This window comes from Hordeum vulgare, chromosome 3H, assembly GCF_904849725.1.
Source record: "Hordeum vulgare subsp. vulgare chromosome 3H, MorexV3_pseudomolecules_assembly, whole genome shotgun sequence".
Classification (NCBI taxonomy): Eukaryota; Viridiplantae; Streptophyta; class Magnoliopsida; order Poales; family Poaceae; genus Hordeum; species Hordeum vulgare.
Window position 1 is genome coordinate 293,414,253 of NC_058520.1, and position 27,601 is coordinate 293,441,853.

At 50.9% G+C, this 27,601-nt stretch overlaps 1 protein-coding gene across 1 annotated transcript; it reads right to left on the minus strand.

Moving 5' to 3' along the window:
* Positions 1-2,248: 2,248 nt before the first annotated feature.
* Positions 2,249-26,883, minus strand: LOC123443678 (ell-associated factor Eaf-like). The gene is made up of 4 exons (XM_045120172.1): positions 26,664-26,883; positions 13,612-13,970; positions 8,934-8,976; positions 2,249-2,818 (listed from the first exon to the last, which is right to left on the minus strand). The coding sequence occupies exons 1-4, from the start codon at positions 26,782-26,784 to the stop codon at positions 2,394-2,396; spliced, it is 948 nt and encodes a 315-aa protein (XP_044976107.1). The 5' UTR covers positions 26,785-26,883; the 3' UTR covers positions 2,249-2,393.
* Positions 26,884-27,601: the final 718 nt, after the last annotated feature.

Below are 27,601 nucleotides of genomic sequence, written 5' to 3' on the forward strand. Positions count from 1 at the left end.
AAGTTCTTGCATAATACGGCAAACTCATAGTTGTTCTTTCGCCATGCTATTTACAATACTCCTCCATCAAATCTTTCTAAAGTTTATCGTGTGTATGGGAGTCTCTAATTTCATTGTACGCCTTCATGAAACCTCTGATTCGTTCCTGTTTTTTCATTGACATAACGTGTACGTCCATCAGATCGTAGAAGGTGTAATCTAAATTATATCCATGCTCATTCTCAATGATCATGTTATACATATCACGCAAGCAGTCATGATGTATCAAAGGTTTTTTGGGATCCCGGAATCTAGATGGTCCTCGCATAATAGCAAATTTGGATTGCAAAACCCAAATGCCCCTTCATCGTCTTCCCTAGCCACCGCTTGTGCATTATGAAAGTATAGTTCTTTCTTACCTTGGGGGGTTAGTATTTGCTTGATAAAAGTACTCCACCTCGGATAGATCCCATCCGCAAGATAGTTTTACGTGCGGTCATTTGCTTCGAAGGTCACCGACGGAGCTTCTCCATTGGCTAACTTGACAAAAAGAGGTGAGCGATCGAGCACATTGATACCATTGCAATCGAGGCATCCCAAAATATGAATGTCAAAACCATATTTTTTTTATCGGCAACTGTCACAAGAATGATGTTGCCATCCTTCCCGCGACGCTGCAGGAGAACACCACTCACGGCGGTGCACCGATGAAGAGACCAATGAAGATATCGATTGCAGCTCCGAGCACGGATGGACATAGCGAGGCTCCCTTAGCTCCAGCGGCGGCTCACGGCTGGCACATGCAGCAGCACGTCAGCGATCGCGCCGTCGACGCCATTATGGCAGTCGGGGCTCCAGTGAACCCTGAATCGGCCTCGCGATAAGAGGCGGGCGAAATCACATGCACCTTTTTCTTTGGCCTTGTTTTGATACTCTGACTTAGCTAGAGGTTAGAGTTAGTTTCTAGCTCATGACTAACCCTAAACTAACTCTAGCCAAAGAGGTGTTTGGATGACAGGGTTAGATTGACAATAGATGCACTTGTTGGAGAGAGAAAAGTGATTTTTTAGTAGACCCACGAGAACTAGCTCCAATTAGCTCCTCTTAGCTGGTGGGATAGAGAGAGAAAAATGACTTTTTAGTGAGCCCCATGGGAACTAGCTTCAATTAGCACCTGTTAGGTGGGATAGTTTTTTTGGATGGGTTCGATGCAACTAGCTCCAATCTAACCCTTATGTTTTGATACTTTAGGACTATTTGAACCCCAACTAGCTTAAACTATCTCTAACCCATGGATCCAAACAGAGCCTTTGTTTCATAGCGGGGTGCGCGGATGGGTGTAGCGGGGCTCCCCTAGCTCCGACGACGGCTCACAACTAGCACAGGCAGCGACACGTCAGCGATCACACCGTCTGACGCCATTATGGCAGCCGGAGCTCCAACAAACCCTGAATAGGCCGCATGGTAAGAGGCGAGCGAAATCAAATTGGCAGTGTTGTCGATGGCTTCGGTAGCAAGGCAAGTGACAGCGATAGGCAGCAAGGTCGCGACGGGTTCGAAGATGGATTGGCGGACGACGACTCACTAACGACAAAGGCATGGGCCAATGATTAGACAATTGTATGACTGCCAAGCGACCAGCCATTTTACAAAACTTGTGGAGATGCAAATTTACATCTCCAAGTGTTGTATTTTACTCCCTCCGTTCGTAAATCTAAGTCTTTTTAGAGTTTTTATTAAAAAACTACATATGAATGTATATAAACATATATTAGAGCGTAGATTCATTCATTTTATTTTGTATGTAATCTCCTAAAAAAATGTCTAAAAAGACTTATATTAGGAACGGAGAGAGTACATCATTTGGAGGTAATTAAAAAAATTGCATCTACATCATCTCTTGAAGGTAGATTTTTAGGTTGGTTACTTTTAGATCTAGATCATCTATTGAAGATGCTCTAAGGACTCTCAGATCTGTGTGCTAATTTTATGCTTGGAGGTAACCAAGCAGGTCAAGGGCATCTAATACATAATGAAGACCTACATTCCATGAGGTTACAAATACTCCCTCCGTTCCTAAATATAAAACATTTTAGAGATTACACTATGAACTATATACGGATGTATATAGTCATATTTTAGAATATAGATTCACTCATTTTGCTCCGTATGTAGTCTATAGTGTAATCTCTAGAAGGTCTTATATTTAGAAACGGAGGGAGTAAATGATAGCATAGCTGTCTAGCCCAGCGATAATGCAACTTGGATATAGTTACAGTATAAGCAGGTATGATATAAGTGAAGCATCGCTCGCACCATAGAACTTTGTACTAAACCAGAGTCAATTAATATGGGTCAGAGGAAACTGATTGTGATTCATAGACAACAAGTAGGTCAGCAGCCTGAAAGCGAACTCATATATCAACATCCCCTCCGGAGCTGGGTGAATCGCCATCACTGTCGTCACTACCACTAGTGCTGCTCCCGCTTCCGCTCCCGCTCCCGCTGCTGCTTCCACTTGAACTAGAGGTGGCCTGCTCCGCCTGTTGTCCTTCTGCATTGACTTGAGCTCGCAGCGCCTCAGCTGCATTAAGTCCCTCCACAGCTTCGTCATTTACATCAACATCAGCAACCTCATCATCCATGTCGAGCTGATTTGGCAAGTTGATGTCAAAACCGCGATATGTCCCTTGTGCTGAGGCCATATTATTGGGTGAACCATTGTCATCATCACCGAGTATGTCTAGGTTTTCATCTTGGTCATTGGGATCAGGCGAAGAGGAAAATGGGTCTGCGGTGACTGGTTGATATGTAGAGCTCCTGTTGCTGTTTCTTGGTCCTGTCATTAGCAAGGGGCAAATGAGAGCATTTCTTACAATCTTGCCCGACAAATCAAGAAATTTAGCATATCATAAATAACACAATCTTTGGCAACGCTTCAGAGTATAAATTTGAATCGAACAGCGATTGTAGCATGGATGCATGGTGAAGAATCACCATGATCTGTTGGCAACAGAACCGCGGACTGCCGGCGATCACCGGAGACAAGACCGGAGGGGAGGACGATGAATACAGACGATTTTCAGGCGAGCACCTCGCCACACGAACGGCGCTTGCTGTATTTTTTTCTGAGCACGAACTCAATTCCTCAGCGATTACACAGGGCGGGAGGGGAGGGGGGGAGGCTTTATACGCACGCGCCTCACCTCGCCCATGCCCCCATTCGCCACGCCCCGCACCTCCCAGGCTCACGCTCCCGCCGTGCTTGGACGCGGACAACGCGGCCACTACCGGTATACGCGACTCGTTCCTCCTGCGATCTCGCAGGCTACTCAACGCACACACGCACGCATACCCTCGGGCACACACGCACGCACCCGAGTCCCGTCACGGCCCGGACCCGACGCGCCCAGCGCACGAGACCGAGCCCACGGCGGCTTATTGCCCAACACTCACCCCTAAGCCGCACTCAGAGGAGTGTCGGCCCGAGGTTGTCGCCGATGTCCGCCAGGAGCACATATTCCGCCGCCGGCGCCTTCCGCGGCTTGGTGCAGCCCCACTTGAATTGGCCATGCTGCCCGCAATTGTAGCAGCGCCCGCGCCTCTTCTTCCAGTTGCCCGAAGCCGTGCTTGACGTCCCGTCGTCGTCGGAGCCGCCATCCCTCTGTCGCCGCCGTGCAGCCCACTGGGCCTCCATGAGCATCAGCTGTCCATCCACCCGCTCGTCGTCGCCCTGCGTGCGCCGCCGTGTGCGCTCCTCGAACGCCTTCAGGCACTCGAGAGCCTCATCGAAGGCCATCCCCTCGATGTCACAGAACTGCTCGATGCCGGCCACCGTGGCGTACAACCGATACGGCACCGTGACCAGCAGCTTCTTCACCATCGCCGCGTCGTCCAGCGTCCCCCGAGCATCGCGTACCTCGCCGCCATCCCGTACACCTTGGTGGCGTACACGTCGAGCTCGTCACCATCGTCCATCTGCAGGCGATCAAATTCCCCGCGCAGCGTCGCGAGGCGCGCGGCCTTCACCCGGTCGGCGTCGACGAAGCGAACTTTGAGGGAGTCCCATACCTCCTTCGTCGTAGGCTTCGACGCCACCTGCATTAGTACCTCCTCCGACAGCGCCGTGAGCAACATCGCCCGTGCCGTCTTGCTCCTGCCAGCATCCATCGCCGCACCTTCCGCTGGCGCCACCACCCCCACAGCCCCTGGGCGTCAAGGATCGCCTCCACCTTGATCGCCCAGGAGGTGTAGTTCGTCGGTGTCAACAGCGGGATCTGCATCGACGTTGCCGTACAGGACCAGTGACATGGCCACCAGCGTTCATCCCGCAATGAGGCTCTGATACCAATTGTTGGCGCAAAAACGGAATTGCAGACCGCCGGCGATCACCAGAGACAAGACGAAGGGGAGGAAGATGAACACAGACGATTTTCAGGCGCTTGAACACCTCGCCGCACGAACGGTGCTTGTTGTATTTCTTTTCTGAGCACGAACTCAACTCCTCAGCGATTACGGGAAGGGAGGGGGGCTTTATACGCGCGCCCCGCCCCCACTCACCACGCCCCGCACCTCCCGGGCTCACGCTCCCGCCGCGCTCGGACGCGGATGACGCGGCCACTACCGGTGCATGCAACTCGTTCCTCCTGCGATCTCGCTGGCTACCCGACGCACGCATACCCGCGGGCACACACGCACCCACCCCAGTCCGGCCGCGGTCCGGACCCGACGCGCCCAACGCGCACGCGATCGAGAAAAGGTCAACAGATTACTTTTGAACCCTGAACTCTAAAACCATTTGAAACGCAACACTGAACTATTCAAACAGTCCACATTTGACCTTAAGAGTGGTTCCACAAGTGCTTTTGAATGACGTGGAGACCACATGGCTGCTATGTCATCGTTGGTATTAATCTTGTCATAATCAAGTTGTGGATGCTATACGATAGGCATTTAAAATTAGCTAGCTATGCATATGTAGGCAGCAGTAGCTTTTCATTTTGCTGTATACAACTTGCCTAAGGCCTTGTTCGGTTGACAGGGAAGTGAAAGGGATTTGGCAGGGATTGAGGGGGTTAAATCCCTAACAAGACAAAATCCCCTTGAATCCTCTCCAATCCCCTTGAGAGGAGGATTAGCCGAACAAGGCCTAAAGCTTCTAGTCCAGCTATATCACAGCTGCATGGTAATAAGTGCAGTCAGAAGTAAGCTGAGTGCAGGCCCGTGCGCATGGGAGAGCAACCTGTGCGCCCGCACAGGGCCTCCAGCTCCTAGGGGCCCCTAATTTTGGAAACAACGGTGCAACGGATTGGATAGAAGCACACCCAGTTGCAGGGTTCAGTTAATCAATTAGGCTGGAGTACAATTAGGCTGGCCTCACGACTGCAACAACCCCACCTGTCCAACCGTTCATCTCTCCAGTAGAAGAACGACGTGCGTGTCCCTTTGTTCGCAGCGCCGATGGATCCTTCGATCCGAACAACAGCAACTGAGCACCAGGAAGGCAGGAGTGATTTGGGTTCGGCAAATAAATGATGGATGCCGTCTCCCAAGCCTAAGGACTGGTGGCTTTCAGCCTTTGATCGTGAGGTCAACTCCCCCCCCCCCCCCCCCCCCCCTCTCTTTATAGTTCGGACTTTCATTTTTTATACCTTGTATAATTTTATTGTTTTTATCTTCTAAATATTAGATGTTTAAGTGTTCCAAGATCTAGATTATGTTTTTATCGCAAAAAAAATATCTTGTTTAAATGCAAGGAAAAACCAAACAATAGATGATCTACTCAATCTCAAACAGGACTACATTATGCAACAAAGCTATAAGATTCCTCGATCCATCCCACAACTATGTACTCCCTCCGTTACTTAATATAAAACATTTTAGATATTTCAATACAGACTATATTTTATTCTTCTATTGTAGTAGGCCCCACTGTAGAGTTTAGCACAGGGCCTCCGATTTATCCGGCCCGGCCCTGGCTGAGTGCTAATGAAATTCATAGCACAAGTGCCAAACTATATATTAGTTGTAGAAGAGTAAACAAATAGTTGGGGCTACGACAGTTTATAAGTCCTACATAAAAGGCTGTGTACCCCGTGAATGTAAAGGTAAGCTTGTGCTAAATTGAGAAGGTGAATATAGGTTCTTCATCCCGTGTTTGTGTGTGTGTGTGTGTGCGCGCGCGCGCGTGACAAAAACATATCAAGACAAAGAGAGGAAGGTGTGTGCGTGCATCACATCCTTTAGAAAAGGAGAGTCCTTGATCGAGAGCTGGTCTAGCTACTTCTAACATTTGGTATCAGATTAATTTGAAACCTACAGGGACCCTCCCTCGCCCGAACTCTCATTTATGTAGCTGGCCACTGACTTCAGCCATGTGCTGGACTCCGGCCACCCTCCTTCCTCCCTCCCGCTGCCGGCCAGAATTTCTTCCTTTCTTGCTTCCTGACAAATAATGAGACGGCCAGATCCAGATCAGCTCTGGTGGTAATCTCGCTGTTTGCGAAAAGGGAGGACGTGTTTGTAATCTCAGTTTTCTTTCAGGGTCCTTGGTGCCGAGCACCCTTCAGACATCACCATGTCAAGAGCCCCATTGTCAAAAGACCCGCACAACATCTACTTCAAAGATATAAAGGTGAATCTTCATACACATGTCTTCTTGTCCCCTTCGAGGATGGTATACTACTGGATCCTCCTACCTCGTGCATACATAGGTTTGAGCGGAGATTCACACATCGCGAGGAGTTCACGCGGAAGAGTTGGACTACACCATCCACGAGGGAAGCATGGAAACGAAGGCTGAAGAACAAGAGAAGGACTGCCCTGCTCAGCCGCCGGACATCCGGACTCGAGCTGAGACATCCAGCCTGCCCTGCCCAGACATCCGGACTCAAGCCCGGAAATACGGCCAGACATCAGAAGGTTCAGCTCTCAAACCAGACATCCAGGCAGCACCCCGGACATCCGTCCTATCAACGACCGCCTGGACATCCGGCCCCTGCCTGCGTGCACTTTCGTGACCGAGGTCTATGTATCTCTCTCTCACTTACCCCTTTGTGGACTAGCCTATATATATATATATATATATATATATATATATATATATATATATATATATATATATATATCCCCCACCTCCTCATTAGGGTAAGCTAAGAATAGCGCGAAAAGAGAACTTAGCTCATCTACCTCCCCTAGTGGGATTCCTCCATTAGAGATGACTCATCATGGAGATGAAGGCCTCCCAAGTGGAGAATAACCATCCATGGTTGTCAATGCCTCCTAAGGGAGAAGGAGGCAAACAAGGGCTTGGCCCTACATCATTCCTCTTTGTGGTGTACCGTCACTTTTGATATATGAAGCAGCTTTGGGGACATTCTGATCCCCTTCCCCATGTTAAAAAAATATTTGGTATCAAAGCTATGGTGTGTTAGCTCAAGCAACATATGGAGAAAGGAGTGTTAGAAATAAGCTGAAGTATAGAAGTAGAGGGGAGCTGGTCTGAACACAGGATAGTTTGATTTCTGAAGCTGTGGCTTGTACTGCTGCCCTCAGGTCTACATAGAGTACATGGGGAAGTCGGTTCTAATGCTAAACCGACCATGCAGCTCTAGCAAAGAAAAAATTGACTACTTAGCTGTCTAGGTGCATATCTACCTTACTGACTAAGGAAGCTACAGCCGACCTTTCCAAAAAAACAAGAGCTTTATAGCTTAGCATGCAGGGTTACAATCATGGAGAATACAATCAACTAGAAAGTTTGGGCTGTAGTTGATCCATAAGCATCTTCTCCTATTAGCAATAGCCTGCTTTGCGCAGAGATGAGCCAATATGATAGCATCTCTTGTTGCAAAAACTATGTTGAAATATTCAAAATTAGCCCTAAGCTCTTGGATGTCATGGAGAATGGCAACAATCTCCGATCTTTCATATGCTGCTGCTTTCCACATATTAACCACAATTTCAGCATCACTCTCTATGATCACCCTTTGAAGACCTGACTACACTCCCTAGCTAAGTAAACATAACACAAGGATTACTCCTAAAATTCTCCCCCTGATCCTTGTGTGTCTACTTGGCACTGATCTTGACCATTTCAATCCTTGTGCTAAGCTCAGGGAAACAAACTCGCCCTAATGCCTAAAGTTAGGATGTCTGCAAGCTGGTCCTTGGTGCCAAGAATATCAGCACAGATGCTCCCATTCTCTATGCATTCGCAGATGAAATGATACCGGACGTCGATATGCTTGCTCCGCTCGTGGAAAACTGGGTGCTTGCTGAGTGCCAGTGTGGACATTCTGTCCATCGTGAGCATGACGGTGTCAACTTTCTCCCCTTCAGATCACCGAGCAATCGTGTGCTAGCCAAATGGCTTGAGTTCGAGTTTGGATTCAACTGTGGATCAAGCCATGAGCGATTTATATGTATATAATGGACTAGCACGTTCACCGATTTGAGATCCAACAAGAAACAAAAGGATCAAGACTTTGCGTGATGTCACAAATAGGTATGCCAATATCCCTCAAACATAAAACACTTGAGGTTATCATAAATAGGTATGCCAATATCCCGCAAACACAAATACAGCGTTTGGAACAGATGCTACCTCTCCAAATACTTATGTGCAACTGTTTGGGCTTGGCATGGCTCATTTTCTTCTACCCAAAACATTTGAGGGGCGATAAAAGAAACAACATTGCAGAGCCACAAGAAGTTACAGATTTAAATAAGACCAAAGAAGTGAATTAGCCTATCTCAGGGAAGTAAAACCTGAAAAATGGGACTGCAAATTGCAATGACAGACTTACCTACAAGCATTCAATACAATCCTCCAAAATATACTTAGAGGATCTTCTAGAATCAAAGAGGCCCATTTTCAAAGCAGTAAAAGAAACTAAATAATTTAATTTCCACATCATTAATATATACAAGAATAAGCAGATTAAAGCAGTTACCTGGATTTTCAGGTTCACCAATGTCAATGTGCTCAACCTCAACCTGCAGGATAGTCAGAATCATTAGATACAAGGGCCTCTTGAAATATCTAGACTGAAATTGTACAGCACCAAATTATGAAGGTCGGCAAAGATTCCATACAATACTTGTATAAACCATGTCCATAGATTCATCATCTGACAATTTTAACTATGAATTTAGGGCGCATACCGATTCACATTTGCAGGTAAATCTAGTCAAACTCACGATACAATATTGTGTTATAAATATTGTGCAAGTGCAGTTGCTACTTGATGCAGTTTGAATATAAACTCAGTCAACTGAACCAGTGTGCACAGGCCTATGAGGTGCATCTGCGATAGAAAGGAGGATTTGTGCCACAACATGCAATACAGAAGGACGGCTAAGGCATTGTAGGAGGTGAGAGTGAAATGGCACGGCAACGAGTAGATGAGGCAGCAATGGTTTTGTGAATCACTGTTGCACTGTGGTGGCAATGGGTGGGAGGCTGGGGATCACTGTTGCACTAACAATACTACCTCTGGGGATCACTGTCCCAGTTTACATGGCGCACTCATATTTCGAGGTTCAACTTTGACCATCAATTCGACAAAGAGTGGATTATGTGTCACAAAAATTATACCGTCCAATTTTAGTAAAATGGTTACCAATGGTGTAAGTTTTACGACATAAAATATAATTAATTATTACTGGTGAAACTGATAGTCAAAGTTGTTTACCACACTTCATAGAACGGTAAAGCGAAACGACCAACACCAACAATGTTATTTGTACCCTTTTCCTCCAAGCTCGCCTCCTGCCGCCATTTTGGGTAGAAGCATTACACACGACCACTACACTCAATGTTCGACCATCACAAGCAATCCACCATGGCATCCCTTACTTTCTCCTCTACAGTGCCCACCCCTCTATGATCATTCTTGCACCTATGGATGCCCTTGTTTCCCAAATATCTCCACCACCAACCATAACCTCTCCCCGCGCTCCATCGGCCACACCTTTCTCGAATACCCAAGGGAACACAAAGGCTACCGATACTTTGATCTCTCCCTGTGAAAAATAATTAATTCTAGTCATGCAACTTCTGATGAAACATGTTTTCCTTATAAGCAGGCATGGCACAACCCGCCACACCAGATCCCCACATACCCCATGATTGACTTACCTCAGATCGCCCGCCATAACTTCTTTGTACCCATCACATCCCACATATTTGGTCTGAGCCGCCAGCTGGCCACCAAAATACCCGACCAACCTGACAACCGACAGTTGTCGCCCACCAGCCCCGCTCGCCCTGAGCTGGTCCCACGCTCGGACCACCTCCTACTATGCCTGCCACCCAACAAGCACTTCCCACCCCAAATCTCCCTCGGGCCTGCCTCACGCAATTTCTCCTCGCTTGTCTTGCCTTGCCTGCAACTGCCACTCCTTGCTTTGTCCCCGCATGACCAAAAGTAGTGCCTATCAAGCCCCCCATCCCCCCCCCCCCCCACCCCCAACCACATAAACCATGGCAAAAATGGTTTTTCTTTACCTAAGCGATTTTTTGACCTTCCACGGATATTTCTCCCCTTTCCTCATCCTACTGGAGAGAGTGAACAGACTACGAGCAATTGAAAGAGACACCTTTTCCCAATTTTAAGTTTTCTTGGCACTTACATGTTTTTCTATTGGTAGCCTGTCAAGAACCCTACACATGCTTTGCAACTATACCGCTCCTCGTCACATGATTTGATCACCTAAAATGATGTGGATTGGGTAGGTTGTCAAGATATGCGTCGATCAAGATTGGACTTCTGTGTGTTCCTTGGCGCCAACCTGATCACGTGGTTGTCCGAGCATCAGCACACCGTCTCCCGGTCGAATGCGGAGACCGGGTACCACGTCGTCGCAAACAACATCGCTGAATCGTGTTGGCTCTGGCAGGCAGCAGCTACTCACCGAGCTTCGCCACCCTCCGCGCCAAGCCACCGTTGTGTACTACGATAATGTGAGTGTCATGTACTTATCAACTAACCTCATGCAACATTAGAGGACTAAGCATACAGAGATCGATCTTCACTTTGCACGAGATCCCATTGCTCTCAACTGAAGTGTTGCATGTTCCGACGTCTTCACCAAGGGGCTGTCGTCCTCCGTTTTCTACGATCTCCGCTCCAGTTTGAACGTATTGCAAGCAGCCGTTTCAATTGCGCGTGCGGGGGAAGGGGGAGTGGGTGAACGTTTTGTACATGCACGTGTGAGTTGTAACAATATGTCCTAGCCTTTATAAGCAATCCTAGTCACTACCTCACCTGATCATGCCCTACATGTAGGGGATCTCACATGTATACATAACGTGTACAATCACTGAATGAATATAGCAAACATGTCTCATATTCCATCTCGAGTGGCATGTCGGGGCCTCCTGGTGGAATAAAACAGTAGGCCAAGTGACACCTCAAGTGGCATAAGTGCCATGGCAAGTGAGCTAGTAACGGGTAAGTCCAAGTGGTATTTGCCCTTTGTTACCGAAGAAGGCTTTCGCCCCGCTTTATATATAAAGCAATGACCAACAACATTCCGATACAACCGCACGCCCACACAACGCACGCCAACACAACACCCACACGCACCCAAGGCAGGATACAAAGGCGTTGAATGCGGCAACAAAGCCGCATACGGCGAACCGTGGGCTCCAAGGCGGCGCCTTCAGGAAGGATACGACACCGGAGCGCCGCCACCGCCAGATCCGAGGATCAGAGTTTCCCCTGGAGCCACACGGTGAGCGATGAGAGCCGCGACACGCCTTCAAGAAGGGAACGAGCTTCGTCGCCGCCGGTCCGTCTGAAGATAGAGCAGGTTTTCACCCCGGCCAACACTCACCGCTGCTGATCGCCACACCCCGCCTACCACGCCGCCCACACAGACACAGCCATGGCCACCAGGCAGCACCAAGCCACGGGCTCTGCCCATGAGCACCGCGCAACCACCTCCAGGGCCGCCGCCCCGGCATCCAAGACCTTGACACCACCTCACTCGAGATCCGCTGCTACCCCAACCAAAGAGACGAGCGAAAAGATCCCACCTTTTCCGCCCCTAGGCAGCCCCCATCGCCGAGACCCAAAGGCCTCCATCGATTCGTCCTGCATCACCGGGCGAGACGAGCCCGGTCCAGCGACCACGAGTGTGAGGCGAGGTCGGTCCAGCTGCACCGTGCGCGAGACGAGCTCAAACTACCACACCGTGGGCGAGCCGAACTCAATCCTGCCGCTCCACGCACAAGACGGGCGATGGACCGCAGCTGGGAGCGGGCTAGCCGTTCAACAGACATAGTGCCCGAACACCGAGAAGATGAAACGAAGGTCGACACGGTCCAACCGCCGACAATGCGGAGAGGACCGGTCGTCGCCGCGGCCAAATCCGCCGCCATGAACCACCACCACGCCGTTGTAGCCCACATCCACCCCGAGGGCCAGACCCGAACTGCCCGCCGGCGGCCATGGGCCAGATCCGAGCAGATCTGGCCGGCCGGTACCACCGCCTGCGCACTGTCGCCAGCCCGGCCCCCTACACGCGCTGTCGCGTCGCCACCTCCAACAACCCGCACGGTAGAAGAGGGGCCGCCCATGACCTGTGTTGTCCACAGCCCTTGCCGTCGGAGGAGAAGGACGGCCAGCCACCGCCGTCGCCCCAGGCACACACCGCCACCGCACCGCCCGTCGCGCCGCCGCTGCAGACGAGCCGCCGTGACGCCCGACGACAGCGCCACGCCCCGGCCCGGGGTGTTGGCCCGCACCAACCCCACCGCGCAGGAGGACTAGGATGCCCCGCCACCGGCGGCGCCGGCCAGCCTTTGCTCGGTCGGGCCCCTTGGCGGCGGCAAGGAGGAGGTGGAGGACCGGCGGCGTGATCTAGGGTTCCCTCCCCGTCGGCATGCGGGGGCGACGTGGAAGGGGTTAGGGGGAGGAATTTTGTATATGTTGTTCCCGGTTCAGTAGAGATATCTATTTGCCCTTTGTCTGGCTAGCAGAACGAGCTCGTGGCCTGACTAGGGGCATACCATTAATTCCAACAGAAACCCCGAGAGATGTGCGGCTTTCCGAGTGAGTCGGTTCTAGTTGGTGTCCATAGCTTCCCTTCGCTTGAACTGAATCTGTCATCATGCTCGGGGAGCCGGCCTAGCGAGGAGGACCGTGGTGATCGCTGTGTGGAGAAGGGAGCGCCAGAATGCCAAGCTCAAGAAGAAGTGGTGATCACCATGGGGATGTCATGCTCCCAAGGTTTATGCCCATGTACTCTTCCTCCGTTTCTAGAGTGCACTCTACAACATTAGGGTTTCTAGAGTGCACTCTACAACATTAAGGATAGAGGGCAGGTTAGGGAATCTGCTGGAGTGATTTTTCACCCTAAATCCTTTAAAATGGCAGTTTTTAGATGGAGGTGGGATTTAGGAAATCTGCTAGAGTTGTACATATATATGAAGCATCGATGATGACAATGAACTCTGGACAAAGACACCATGTGCTTTAATATTTGAAAGTTTAGAAAGTACCTGTAATTATATAATGGGATACCTACTGTCTCATTCTTCTTTTTCCCAGGTCTAAAAATGAACAAATGATGACACAATTACCAAAATTTAGCTAGGGCATGTAACATGCTAACAGAACTTACCGGAACTGAGTGTATAGAAGGTTTGTTCATTGCAGGCAACTTGCCAACTTTCGCTAATGGAGGAGAATGAGATTCACCCATTCCAGTAGTTGTAGCTGCCAAGGAAGTTGCTACAGACTCTCCCGGAACCCGGACATGCCTTAATCTCTTGACTGCCCGGTGCAATCGTTCCAAGCGAAAGGTCTCGCCATCAAAAAACAAGACACCATCATTATCCTTGTACTCTTCTTGGCTTCCCTCGAATGCCACCTTTGGCCTGCCAGGCTGATTGTTATGAAATTCCACAGTTACCCGGTTATCTTTGCTCTTCTGCAAAGAGCCAGCTTGAGTCTTGTCAATAGATGCTGGCTTAAATTCATCTGCAAGATCAAACAAACAAAAATGATTTAATGCAAAACAAAACATGATTGATACCATAACACAATAAGAACACATGAGCATTGATGGATCAACAAGAGTACTAGCTTCTGTTAGATAGTATAGAGGTGGTGGGTGCAGGAAGCCTCGGACCGTGCGGGACCTCAATTACAAGGAAACGACTTGGCGGGAAAACTGAACTTTGTTCATGATCAGCTGCACCGTTGGGACAAAGCCATTTTGAAGAGCCCTAAACGCAAAATGAGAAATGTTCAGCGGGAACTTGAGAAGGTAACTCTTAGAGATGAATGACAGAAACATGGCAAAACAAAAGGAGTTGTTGGAAGAGATAGAAAAGTTATTGGAGCAAGAGGAAATATATTGGTCGCAGCGGAGCAGATTAAATTGGCTAAAATTTGGTGATCACAATACAGAGTATTTCCATAATTAAGCTAGCATGCGTCCCCAACGGAATAAAATAAATAAACTGAAGGACGATCATGGTGCTTGGCAAGAGGGTCCTGCATATCTAAACCCGATGATCTCTAGTTATTTTTCGGGTTTATTTTCTTCAGTGTTGGATGATGTTGATCCTAACTTATTGGAGAAGGTAGTACCACATGTAAATCAAGCTATGAATGACGCATTGACTCAGCCATATTCAGCGGATGACGTCAAACGAGCCTTTCCATTGGCGATTTGAAGGCTCCAGGAAAGGATGACATGCATGCTGCTTTCTTTAAAAAGTGTTGGCACATTCTTGGGAATTCCATTACTGCAGAGGTACTGAATGCAATTAACAATAAGGTAATTCCCGATGGTTGGAACGATACTGTCATTATTCTCATTCCAAAAGTTGATGTTCCTGAGAAGATAACTCAGTATCGGCCCATTAGTCTTTGTACTGTTTTGTATAAGATTATTTCAAAGATGATCTGTTATGACCAGAGGCCCAGTTAGCCAAACTGGCCCAGTTATCTTAATAATATTAGGGGCTTAGCCCAAGTTATCTTAGTTATCTTAGAGTCCAAGTTATCTTAGTTATCTTAGAGTCCAAGTTATCGAGATTATATAAACCGATGTAAACAGCTCTTTTGGAATCAAGCAATAAGACAATTCTATTGCCCGGCTCCCAGAGGAGCCGGAACCCTAACCCTAGCCACCGCCTCCCCTAACCGGCGCCCTCGTCTCCTCCAACCTCCCTCCTACCCTTATAACCTAAGGCAGAGGGCCGGTAGAACCCTAGTTTCTACCAGTTTGGTATCACGAGGCTCTGGTTCGATCATGTCATCACCGCCGCCCGTCTCCACCGTTGCGCCGTCGTCCCCCACCACCACTCAAATGATCTTCACGGTCGGCGGGCCGCACCTGCCTGCGCCGGCCTCTTCTGCCGCGCCGCCTCCGGTCGTCCTCACCCCGGAGGAGCTGACTGGCGCGATCCGCGATCTGGCTACCGCCGTCCAGGGCATCCGGCTATACCTGGCCGCGCCCTACGAGCCGCAGCCAGCCGCACCACCACCAGCCAGCGCCGGCCCGTCCTGGCCGCCCTGGCAGCAGCCGCTGCTGGCGGCAACCGCCACGCTCGCCTGGCCACTGCAGCCAACACTGCAGCTGCCTCCGCCACCCTCGGCCGGGCCGCTGCTGCCGACCCTGCAGCTGCCGCCGCTGCCACAAACCACCTCCAGGCCGCGCCCTACCTCTACGCCGGGGGTGCCGATCCACCAGCTCCGGTTTCCCCCCTCGCCGTCGCCGCTACCGGCTTGGGTGACCGAGTCGTCACAGCCGGTGTACACGACGGCCCCGGCGCCGCCGCACATCCAGTCGCCACCAGTGCCACCCCCGCTGTACGACGGGCCCTCCAGCTTCGCCAGCCCCGACGGGTACCCGGCGCCGACCCCTGCACTACTCCGCGCCGACAAGTCGTACCGCCAGGGCGGCCCTACCCACACGCCGCCGCGCTTCGCCAAACTAGACTTCGCCACCTATGACGGCACGGAGGACCCCCTGAGCTGGCTCAACCAATGTGACCAGTTTTTTCGGGGGAAACGGACGCCAGTGTCGGATCGCACCTGGCTCGCTTCATATCACCTCTGAGGTGCCGCACAGACGTGGTATTACACTCTCGAGCAGGACGAGGGCGGCATGCCTCCATGGGAGCGTTTCCGCGAGCTCTGCCTCCTACGCTTCGGGCCTCCGATCCAAGGGAGCCGGTTGGCGGAGCTTGGCCGCCTACCCTTCACCTCCACGGTGCAGGACTTCGCCGACCGCTTCCAGGCCCTGGCGTGTCACGCGCCTGGCGTGACGACTCGCCAGCGGGCCGAGCTCTTGGTCGGGGGCCTCCCCGACCACATCCGCGTGGACGTCGAGATGCGCGGACCACAGGACATCCAGACGGCCATGTACTATGCCCGCGCGTTCGAGCAGTGGGCGGTGGCTATGCAGCAGGCGTTCCTGGCCCAGGCACCTCGCCCACCCCCTCAACCGGCTATGTCTACACCCAGTCGGCCTGCCCAGCCGGCGACAGGGACGCCCGCCACAGCAGCAACTCGACCGTTCCGTCGGCTAACCCCGGCCGAACAAAACGAGCGTCGTCGCCAGGGGTTATGTTTCAACTGCGATGAGCCCTACGTGCCAGGCCACGTCTGCCCGCGCCTCTTCTATCTGGAGGAGGATGACTATGTCGCGGAGGATACAGCTCCCTCCGAGCTTGCCGAGGTGGCAGCCCCGGCGTCAGCCACCGCTCTCGTGGTCTCCCTGCATGCCCTTACCGGCATACGAACGGAAACAACGATGTTGTTGCCAGTGACGGTTAATAGGGAGCGCCTCTTAGCTCTCCTGCACACGGGCTCTACACACAACTTCCTGCCCGCGTCTACCATGCATCGCCTGGCCCTCCAGCCGACGGGGGGCGAGCAGCTCCAAGTTACCGTGGCTAATGGTGACCGTCTCCGCTGCCACGGAATTGCGCACGAGGTTCCCATCCTCATCGGCGACGAGTCCTTCGCCATCACGTGCGTCGGCATCGACTTGGGTGACTACGACTTCATCCTCGGCGTCGACTTCTTGCGGACGCTCGGACCCATCCTTTGGGACTTCGACGCACTGACCATGACTTTCTGGCGTCAAGGGCGCATGGTGCAGTGGAAGGGCGAGGGTGGCACTTCTCCAGCAGTTCCCTCTCAGTTGTCGACCGCCATAGCACACTCTGAGCCGCCCCTGTTGGCTCATCTCCTGCAGCGGCACGGCGACCTTTTACCGGTGCTCCTTGTTCACAAGCCTGGGGCTTGTGGCGTTTCTGCCTCGATTACCGTGCTCTCACTGCCATGACAACGAGGGTCAATTTTCCTATACCAGTCATGGCGGAGCTCCGGGAAGAGCCGCAAGGGCCACGCTTATTCCCTACGCTCGACTTGCGTCTGGCTACCATCATGATCACTTCGAGTTTTTGGTGATGCTTTTCGGTCTCTCCAATGCGTCGGCGACATTCCAGGCCTTGGTGCACGACGTACTTCGGACTAGCTCAACCCTTCGAAGACACCTTGGGAGCAGCTCAAGGAATTCCGCCAACATTTTCTAGACATCCAGCTCGAGGACGAGTTGTTTGCACAGGCGGGGAGAAATGTTATGACCAGAGGCCCAGTTAGCCAAACTGGCCCAGTTATCTTAATAATATTAGGGGCTTAGCCCAAGTTATCTTAGTTATCTTAGAGTCCAAGTTATCTTAGTTATCTTAGAGTCAAAGTTATCGAGATTATATAAACCGATGTAACTCTTTTGGAATCAAGCAATAAGACAATTCTATTGCCCGGCTCCCAGAGGAGCCGGAACCCTAACCCTAGCCACTGCCTCCTCTACTCGCCGCCGCCTCCTCCCTACGTCGAGACGGCGCCGTCGCGCCGGCCGCGGCGCCCTCGTCTCCTCCAACCTCCCTCCTACCCTTATAACCTAAGGCAGAGGGCCGGTAGAACCCTGGTTTCTACCATGATCACGGTCCGTCTAAAAGTAATTCTTGACGAGGTGATATCCCCGGTCCAAAGTGCCTTTGTACCAGGCCACCTTATTACGGACAATATGTTGGCGGCTTAGGAAAGTATGCACACAATCAAGAATAAGAAATAAGAAAATTTGATATGCATAAGGCCTATGACAGAGTGGAATGGATATTTCTACAAATTCCGCCACAAGGCGAGGCCCTGACCCGAAGGCCAGGTGGCCTAATGACCGGTAAGGCTCCTGAGGCGTGCTGCTCAGGAGCCCCCCTTGACACGCAAGCCGCTCTGCGTCGTCAGGCCCCGGCCCCGCACATTTCCCCGCCGCTGTTAGGCTCGGGCCTCACAGGGCGGGACCCCGACATTCTTGACACCGACCGGGGCTTCCCGACGGCGCCAACAATGGCGAGTGGCATTATGGCCGGTAAGGCTCCCGAGGCGTGCCCAAGAGCCCCCTTTCTGGCGCCCGAGCGACTCCGCACTCCGTCCCTTTGTTCATCGCCCCAGGGGGCCCTGAGGCCTCCCGAGACTCTCTATGGTGGTATCAAGATTCGGTCCGGACCCCCGAGCGGGGGTTGACTTCTGAAAAAGTTTGCCCCAGGGGTAGCAAGTCCTTGCTTTCATGCTCCTTGACTCCTAAGGGTGGTGCGGAGCGGTTACCTCCAAACACGTCCTCCAGACGGGAGGTTTTTAAAATCAGTGAAACAAGAAGACGCCAGAGAAAGTTTTTCCCCCTTTTGTTTTTCGAACGTCAGGCACTGAAAATTAGAAAACAGCTTTTGGAACCGGCAAGTTTAAGTTCAACGAAAAACAATTCGAAATCCAAGAAAAGCAAGCAAACGTCGCGTCTGACACTCAGGCTGGCATGGTCATTGGCGGACTATATGGGTTTCCTTGCCAGCTGCGGGCATGGTCATTGGTGGACCATGCCGATTGCCTTCGTCTTCTCCCCAGCGTGGAGCGTAGGGCTGCCACTAGGCGTGGGATGGACCCCTTCCGCGTCCTCGGAGGGCCCTGGGCGTATACAGCCTCGGCTCGTTATTACGTGAGAGTGTCACGGTGGGGTGTATATGGGAGGTCGCGAGGACGCTTTGGCCTCGCGAGTGTCCCTACCCCCAAGGCATAGGCGCCTGATTCCAGAAGTCATTGGTGGACTGTGTTGATTTCCTCCATCTGTACCCAGCGCGGAGCATAGGTCTTCCACTAGGTGTGGGGTGGACCCCTTCCGCGTCCTCGGGGGGCCCTGGGCGTATACAGCCTCGGCTCGTTATTACGTGAGTGTCACGGGATGAAGTAGGTTCCGGAAGGATTGAAGGACGATGCAGAGGTGCGACGGGTTGATGCAGGTCCTGCGTGCTCCTTCCCCGGAGGCCAGTTAAGGACTTTTTATGGTTCTACGTTGACAGGCCCCAGTCCCTCTAATTTCCCTGCCGTCGTGAGGCGCCTCATGAGGCAAGGCCCCGACATTCCCTGATACCGACCAAGCCTAGACGGGACCAGGGTAGCCAAGTGGCTTTGTGACCAGTAAGGCTCCTGAGGCACGATGCTCAGGAGACCCCCTTAACGTCCGAGCAGCTCTACGTCGCCAAGATCCAGTCCCGCACATTTCCCAACTGTCGTCGCATGTGACCGAGTGAACGGATGTAGCTATGGGGTCAGGCCCTGCCACCCCTGGTAACGACCGGATCACCGAGGACGATACCAAGGGTGGCAGGTGGCCTTGTGACCGGTAAGGCCCCTGAGGCGCGATGCTCAGGACCCTTTTGACACTCAAGCGATTCTGATTTTATCCTGTCGATTGTGGTCCTGGGGAACCGCGGGGCTTCCCAGACCCCATGTCGGGACGACGCGCACCGGCCGGAGCCCCCGAGCGAGGGAGGTAGATCGCCCAAAGATGCAAGCAAGGCAGCGTGTCAGGTCGCCCAAGGATGCAGCAGAAATTATAAAAGATTACGCAAACGATACGACGGGCAGAAGCATGCCCTGAATATTCGAAGTCCTTGCGGTCACCAGACACTTCCTAAGGCAGTAAATCCAAAAAATTACCTAGAATAGCTCCTTTGTGCCGGAGGAGCGCCTCGCGAGGCCCGTCCCTCGGCGCCCACGCCTGCATCGTGGTTGTCGCGGGTGACCCGTGCCACTTGCGTCTCGTCGCTGCACACGACTCGTCCTCCTGAGTCCTGGGGTTTGGCCCTGCATAGTTCTTCCGCGAGGGAGGCGGCTGGCGCCACGTCCCGCGGTCGAGGGCGTCTCCCTGTCCGCGCTTCTTGGGCCCGGCTCAAGGAGGGGCCCCGAAGCGTTCCTCACTCCTGAGGGGGATAGGCGCCCGGGGGGGACGCCTGAAGCTCTTCCTCGTCGGGAGGGTCAGGTGACGCCGCATACTCCGGCACGTACGGCTCCATGTAGGCGTTTGATCGCCCTCTGTGGCCGCTCAGCAATGCGACGGTGGCGGTCCCTCTCAGTGGTGGAGGGGGATCTCCCCGGCCGTACTGCTCGAAAACCTTCCTGCGATAAGCCTCCGCGCGAAGTCGCTTGTTCCAGTTGCTGCCGTTGGCTGGTCCTGGCGCCGCCCGGTGCTGATTCCCTCCTTGGTGCCCCGGCATGTCTCCGTTGTCGTAGTTCGCCCGCGCATGCGCCTCCGCCCTCTGTTGGCTGCTCCGGAGGGAGCGCTCCTGTCTAGCCGCCCCGGGCTGTCGGGGGCCGACCTGGTCTTGGTGATGCGCACCGGCATCTGCGTCGGTCGTACGGCCATCCTCTTCACGCCCCTGGTGGTTGTCAGCTTGATGTTCCTCGGGGCCGGCCGTCGAAACCTGGAGGAGGAATAGGGCTGCACGGGACGCGTCTCTCTCGGCCCCGCCCATCATAGGAGGGGCCCTGTTGCTCGCAGCCCTGGGGGGCGGCATGAGGTGCGAGCCCCCGGCGCCCGATGCTGACGGCCTTGAAGAAGAGCAGGGTTGGACGGCCTTCTGGGCGATGGCGATCAGCTCCATGATGTGGTCTGCCCAGGCGTCAAAGCCCCCCTGCGTCGGTCGTTGACGGAGCATCTCGCTCGCCATCTGCAACGCGTCGTGAGTGCTGAGGTCCCCCAAGTTGATGCAACGCGTCGTGGGTGCCGGGGGCACCACCCAGTCGTCGGGCGCCTGGATGGCACGGGTGGTGGCGACGGTGGAGACGACGTTGACGATCTGGTACGAGCCGCCCGGTACCACAACGTCGGCGTGTGCGCTTCCGGCCGTCGTGACGTGGTGGTTGGCGGCCAGCTCGATGAGGCTCGAAGAAGCCGGGTGGTCGCCGGCCATCAGAGCAGCGTGCCTAGGAAGGAGGAAGCTCGGAGAAGACCTTCACACGCCCCCTGCCTGGCGCGCCAAATGTCAGATTTCGAGCTCCGCAAAACCCTAAAGATTCAAACTCAGTGGCGTGTACGAAGATCTCTCCCTGCTTGTCCTTGCCAAGCACGCTACTCGATGGGAACGACGAAGGACTCACTCGATGGTGAGGAAAACACAGAACACAACAGTTTACCCAGGTTCGGGCCGCTGCGAAGCGTAAAACCCTACTCCTGCTTTGGTGGATTGCCTCTCGGGGAGGTTGGTGGATGAACTAGTACAGTGCTCTCGAGCCTCCGCAGGCTGGGTGGCTTTGTGTGTTGTTCCAGGGTGAGAATGAACTCCCCCTCTACAAAATATCCTACCCTCTCTATTTATAGTGGAGGCCCGGGTCCTCTTCCCTCATCGTTTCTGCAGGAAGGGATCCCACAACGGCCAATTCCGAAGGGGGGACAAGGGAACATGCTTCCACTGTCAAAAGTGGTCTTCACCTGCAAAGTAGTTGCCTGCGCTGCTGGGGTGGGCGCAGCGATGACGTCCGTCCTGCCGGCGGGCAGCCATGGTCTTGTTGCACCAAAAGGGAAACCTTTAGGAGATGCCTTGGGAAACAGCGTTCGCCTTTGCCCTCTTTGCACTAAAGGGGAAACTGCACCGCCTGCTGCCTGCTGCTTGCCTGTCCTCCCTCTACGTCAGCCTTGACTCCTGAGGTTAGGCCCCGCCTCGGAATATCCGCCGCTCCGGAGGGGTCCTGAGGAGGCCCCCTCCGGGTCTTGATGCCGCTCCTCCTCGCGAGGCTTGGCCCCTCGCGAGGGCCTTGTCCTAGGTGGTGCCGTGCCAGTTGATCTTATGTTGATGAAGTGGGCCAGCCCTGGGCCGCAGGCAGGTCTGGGTACCCCCATTCCCAGAACGCCGACAATGCCCCTGGTCATTGTGACTGATAGAGACAGAATATTCACAAGTAATCTCTGGCAGCAGCTGTTTAAATCCATGAAAGTGAAACTGCACATGAGCACTAGTTATCACCCCCAATCTGATGGGCAAACTGAAAGAGTTAATCAATGTCTTTGAGAACTATCTGAGGTGCATGTATTTCAGCAACCAAAGAAGTGGCATGGATGGTTGGCATTGGCAGAATGGTGGTACAACACTTGTTTCCACACATCCCTACAAATGACACCATTTCAGGCATTGTATGGTTTTCCCCCTCCAATGATAGCTGAGTCAGCTTTGCCAGATTCGATTTGTGAAGAGAATGAAAATCTGTTACAGAATAGAGAATTGGCAGTGGAAATGATTAAGCAGAACCTGATTAAGGCACAAGCCAGAATGAAGCACTATGCTGACAAGAAGAGGCAAGAAAGGGAGTTTTCAGTAGGGGACATGGTCTACTTGAAATTACAACCATACAGGCACACCTCCCTTAGCCTACACGGACACTTGAAGCTGCACTCAAAGTTCTATGGCCCATTCAGAGTGCTTCAACGCATTGGCAAACATGCATACAAGCTCCTGCTCCCTGAGGGTTGCCAACTTCACGACACATTCCATGTGAGTCAGCTGAAGAAGCACATTGGACCAGAGGTTGTTCAATCCCCGCAGCTCCCACTGGTTGGACCGGATGGCCTGATCAAAATGGAACCGGAAGCAGTGCTGGAGAGGAAACTCATCCCAAGGCGTCAGGGCAGTATCAGCATTCCAGTAGTACGTTGGCTGATTAAATGGGTGAACATGCCGGTGGAGGAGGCAACTTGGGAAGATTCGGCCTTCATTCAAAAGGTTTTTCCTGCATTGTGGGCTTGAGGACAAGCTCCGTCTCTTCGGGGGGTATTGTCAGGCCGCTTGTGTCTGAAGCTAGCTGAATCAGTGACATCTACCGTCGATCGCGCATCCAACGGCTACCCTGCATGCGTACCGGTTCGCCAAGACAGAGTTGCGCGAGAGCGTCTATCTTTGATCCGACGGAGGACGAGCATCTTCTTCACCTTTTCGCTTTTGGGCACAGCTGGAGTTGGCTGCCTCGCTGTAATGGCTATAAAGCCAGCGATGTCTTTCTCTTTTTGGGCATGTGTAATGTGATCAGGTTGTAAACCCTAGCCGCCGGTGGCGAGGTAAACTCATTTTTCCCTTTTATTCGCAATACAAACCCTAGATCGAGCTGTGAGATCTCTCTGAAATTGGAGTAAAACCCTGTCGTTCTCTCAATTCCTAGGCTAGTTCCTGACAGGGGCACCCCCTTATCCATCCTTTTCTGGGATCTTTATTCCATTTGTAGGAACCGGGCATGACTGTTTGCCAGATATGGGATGGAGAAGGTCCTTCTCCCCCAGGCTAATGGAACAGTGATATGAGCTTGAGGCTGTTGTTACCAGTATTTGTCTTGGGAATGACACTGATTCCCTGATTTGGCAATACAACACCTCTGGTACCTACACCACCAGCTCCCTGTATGCGGTTATTAACTATAGAGGGGTAACTCAGTCTTTATACCATCTGTTTGGAAACTGGTAGTACCACCAAGAATACACATTTTTCTTCGGTTTGCTGCATATAACAAGATTATGACCAGGTATAACTTGGAGAAGAGGAAAATGAACAAGCCATTGCACTGTGTTTTCTGTACTGAGCATGAGAGTGTTCAACATTTGTTCTTTGTTTGCACTGTAGCCAAGCTAGTTTGGAATGAGATTAGATCATTCTTTGGATTACAGATTGGCACCTCGATTCTTTCTGTTACTTCTCGTTGGGTAGCAGGAAAAAAGCTTGATGTGCTTAATTCTGTATCTGCGGCTGTTCTCTGGGTTTTGTGGAAGCACAGGAACAACATTGTGTTTAAAAGTCTGTGTTGGTTGTCTTTGAAGCAGATCTGGTCGCTGCTTTTAAGCACAATCAGGAAATGACGCGTTCTGTTCAAGGACCACATGCTGGAGAAGATGGATGCTTTCTGTGTCCACGTCCAAAAGCTGCTTTGGGAACCTCACCGGATCGAATGGTGATGATAGCCAAGAGCTATTCCTCCCCATCGACAACCAATCATGTGATGCGCTGGAGCCTCACCCCTACTTCGACGCTGGATGCCCCAGGATCCCCTGAAGTCCTGCCCCTCCAGTCTGCATCTCTCATCAGCTGACCGGAGATTTCCTTTTCCTCTGTGTTGGGCATCTCTAGTTAGCTAGCTACAGTTCATGAAATCTTTCCTTTTTGTAGTTTTAAACTCGTTTTAATTCCGTTTGTATTTGGCCTGGATGGCAACTGTACGACACTGGTATGTCTTGGACCTGCTTGCTCAGGCTTCTTTCTTGTAATGGAGCCGGGGAGGTTCTCCCTGTTGATCTAAAATATATATATTGTGCGAACTCTGGTCAACTGTTAGTGATGCAAAGTGTAGTATATATTTCAGCCCAAATGTGGATATCCAATTAAAAGCTGACATTTGTGTTGAGCTCAATATTATGACTGAAGCGATATCTGATAAATACTTGGGGCTTCCTGCTATGGTGGGTGTGGATAGAAGTGACAATTTCTTGTATTTGGTCGATCAAAAGGGTACAAGGTTGGAAGGAAAAGATCCTATCTTTAGGGGGAAAGGAGATCATAATTAAAGCTATAGTTCAGTCTTTACCCGTGTTTGCTATGTCAGTGTTCAAGATTCCCAAGAAAATCTGTAAGGAAATCACTGATGCTATATCAGGCTTTTGGTGGGATGATACTGAGGAGAAGAATAAGATGCACTGGTGGGCATGGTGGAAGATGTGTATCCCCAAGAAGGATGGGGGTATGGGGTTCAGAGATTCACATGTTTTTAATCCTGCAATGCTCACAAAGCAGGTTTGGAGACTGTTATCAAATCCCGACACTCTATGTGCAAGGGTTTTGAGAGCTAAATATTATCCCGATGGAAATCTCTTGAAGGCAGGACTGAAGAAGGGATCTTCATTTAACATGGCAAAGTATTGTTGCCGGTCTGCAGACTTTCAAAAGTGGGCATATTTGGAGAGTGGGATCGGGAAGTAATATCAATATCTGGGATGATCACTGGATGCCGAGTAGTCCATCCAGGAAAGTTATATCTAGAAAGGGTTTTTGCCTTCTGAACCCTGTTAATAAGTTGATTGATCCGTGGACAGGGAGATGGGATGAAGATTTAATTTTGTACAATTTTCTTTCGATTGATGTTGAAAGAATTTTGAGGATCCCTCTGAGCACACAATTAACTGAAGATTTTGTTGCTTGGCACAAGACTCGGGCGTACTCCTTTTCAGTCCAGTCTGCGTATTATACTGAGTCGGAACACCAATTTGGTGTGAAAATCAGAAGAGATGAGGTTGGACCATCAAAGTCTAACCCAGTTTTGGAGATTCTTTGGAAGCTTCAAGTTCCTAGTAAAATAAAGATCTTTGGCTGGAAGGCTTTACATGGGACGATATCGGGTATGTCAGTCTTTGCGAATCGCCATATAGCGGTATCTGGACAATGTCCTGTTTGTAAGGGGGGAGCTGAAGACTTGCGACACCTCATGTTTACATGAGTTTGAGCGAAATAAGTGTGAAAAGCTTTGGGTCTTCAGGAAACAATTGCCCAAGCCCTTGTTTCAGACCGATCCTGGTAGTGTCATGCTTGAGAATATCCTCAGAGATCAAAGGCATAATTCAACCACACTGCAACATCTCTGCTTCAAAGAGTCTATCTTGGTTGGAGCTTGGTACATCTAGTGGCAGAGAAGGGAAGCTGTGAAGGGTGAAGGTGTGGCCATTCCTTCTAAAACAGCACTCGCCATACATGCGATAACGGCCAATTATGCTGGCTCTAGGAGTGCCACCAGTGTACCCGACCTTAAATGGTCTAAACCTGCTCAAAATGTTTATAAAGTGAACGTGGATGCATGCTTCATGGAAGATGGAAGCGGAGCCACAGCGGCGGCTCTTCAAAACCATTGGGGTGAGGCTCTTACTGGGTCAACAGCTCTTTACGCATGTGCTTGATGCCTGGCATTGAAGAATGGTATGGAGCTAGCGGACAAGTGGGGATGCTCAAATGTGATCTTTGAATCTGATTGTCTTGAGATTATTCAAGCATGCAAGGGGGGGAGTTGATATCCTAAGTCCTTATTCTGCTACTCCGAATGAGTGTTTTCATTTAGCTCAAAGTATTGGTTCAGTCTTTTACTGTCGTTGTCCAAGGGGAGGGAATAAGGTGGCACAATCGTTGATTATCCTAGCTGAACTTGTTAGTGATGTAATAATTATTTGATTTGAATAAAGTGTTCCACAAGTTAAAAAAAACTAATAATCGCGGATGCAGATCGTATTTCTATAAGGCGGTGACGGTGCTAAACATGAAATTTTGACCCACGGGAATGGGAGGGGGGAGTCCGGTATCTTACAGCGGAGCGTGCAGAACTTGGTGGTAAGGGCGGGGTCGCGGCAGGAGGACCCCAATCGAAGTTCGTACCACCGGTTCGGTTGCGGCGCCGTGCTCGGCTCGCCGGTGTTGCTGCTCGCCATCACCACGCCGCTACGGGGCTGTCAGGTCCTGGTCGATCCACCACCCAAATGAGACGGGAATTGAAGAAGAAATCGACAGGTATGAGTAGATCGAGGCCAGATCTGGCCGTATATAGAGAACCCTATTTTCTTTACCTAACACTAGCAGCCCGTGCCTGAAACGGAAGAAAAAAATCATAATTTTTTATCGTCATGATTACATTTCGCTGCATCATTGAAATACAATATCACTCTTAATTTCGTGAAATTATGAATATTTTTTAAATCACGAACAAAAAACTATTACAAATTTCTGAACATTCCCTAAAATCAAAAATATTTTTTGAATTCATGAACATTTTATGCAGTTTGCAAATATTTTAAAAATTGTAAATATTTTCGAAAAATTGTGAATTGACAAACATTTCTAGAATAGATGAACATTTTTAAAAAAATTGGGTGGAAAATTATTGAATTTTGCAAAGATTTTCTGATTTGATGAACATTTTTTAAATTTAATGACCATTTTTTAAAATGCATGATCATCTTTTAGATTAGCAAACATTTTATGAATGAGTAAACTATTTTGTAAGTCATGAATGGTTTTTGAATTTTCAAAAAATATTTCCATTGATGAACATTTCCTGAATTGGGAAATCTCGTTCAATTTCATTAACATTTTTTAGTACACATACTTTTAAAAACAATGAACTTTTTTTATGTCCCGAACATGTGTTTTCAAAATTTCAAACATTTGTTTAGTAAGCAATCATTTTATTACAAAATTGCAAAAAAAAAAACCACCAGCATTTTTTATTTAATAAACATTTACTTTGAA

Coding starts and splice junctions, on each gene's coding strand:
- LOC123443678 (XM_045120172.1), bottom strand. CDS start 26,784: ATGGCGAGCAGCAACACCGGCGAGCCGAGCACGGCGCCGCAACCGAAC. Junction 8,977..13,611: donor CTTCTATACACTCAGTTCCG/GTAAGTTCTGTT, acceptor ACTATCCTGCAG/GTTGAGGTTGAGCACATTGA. Junction 2,819..8,933: donor TGGTGAACCTGAAAATCCAG/GTAACTGCTTTA, acceptor TGCTAATGACAG/GACCAAGAAACAGCAACAGG.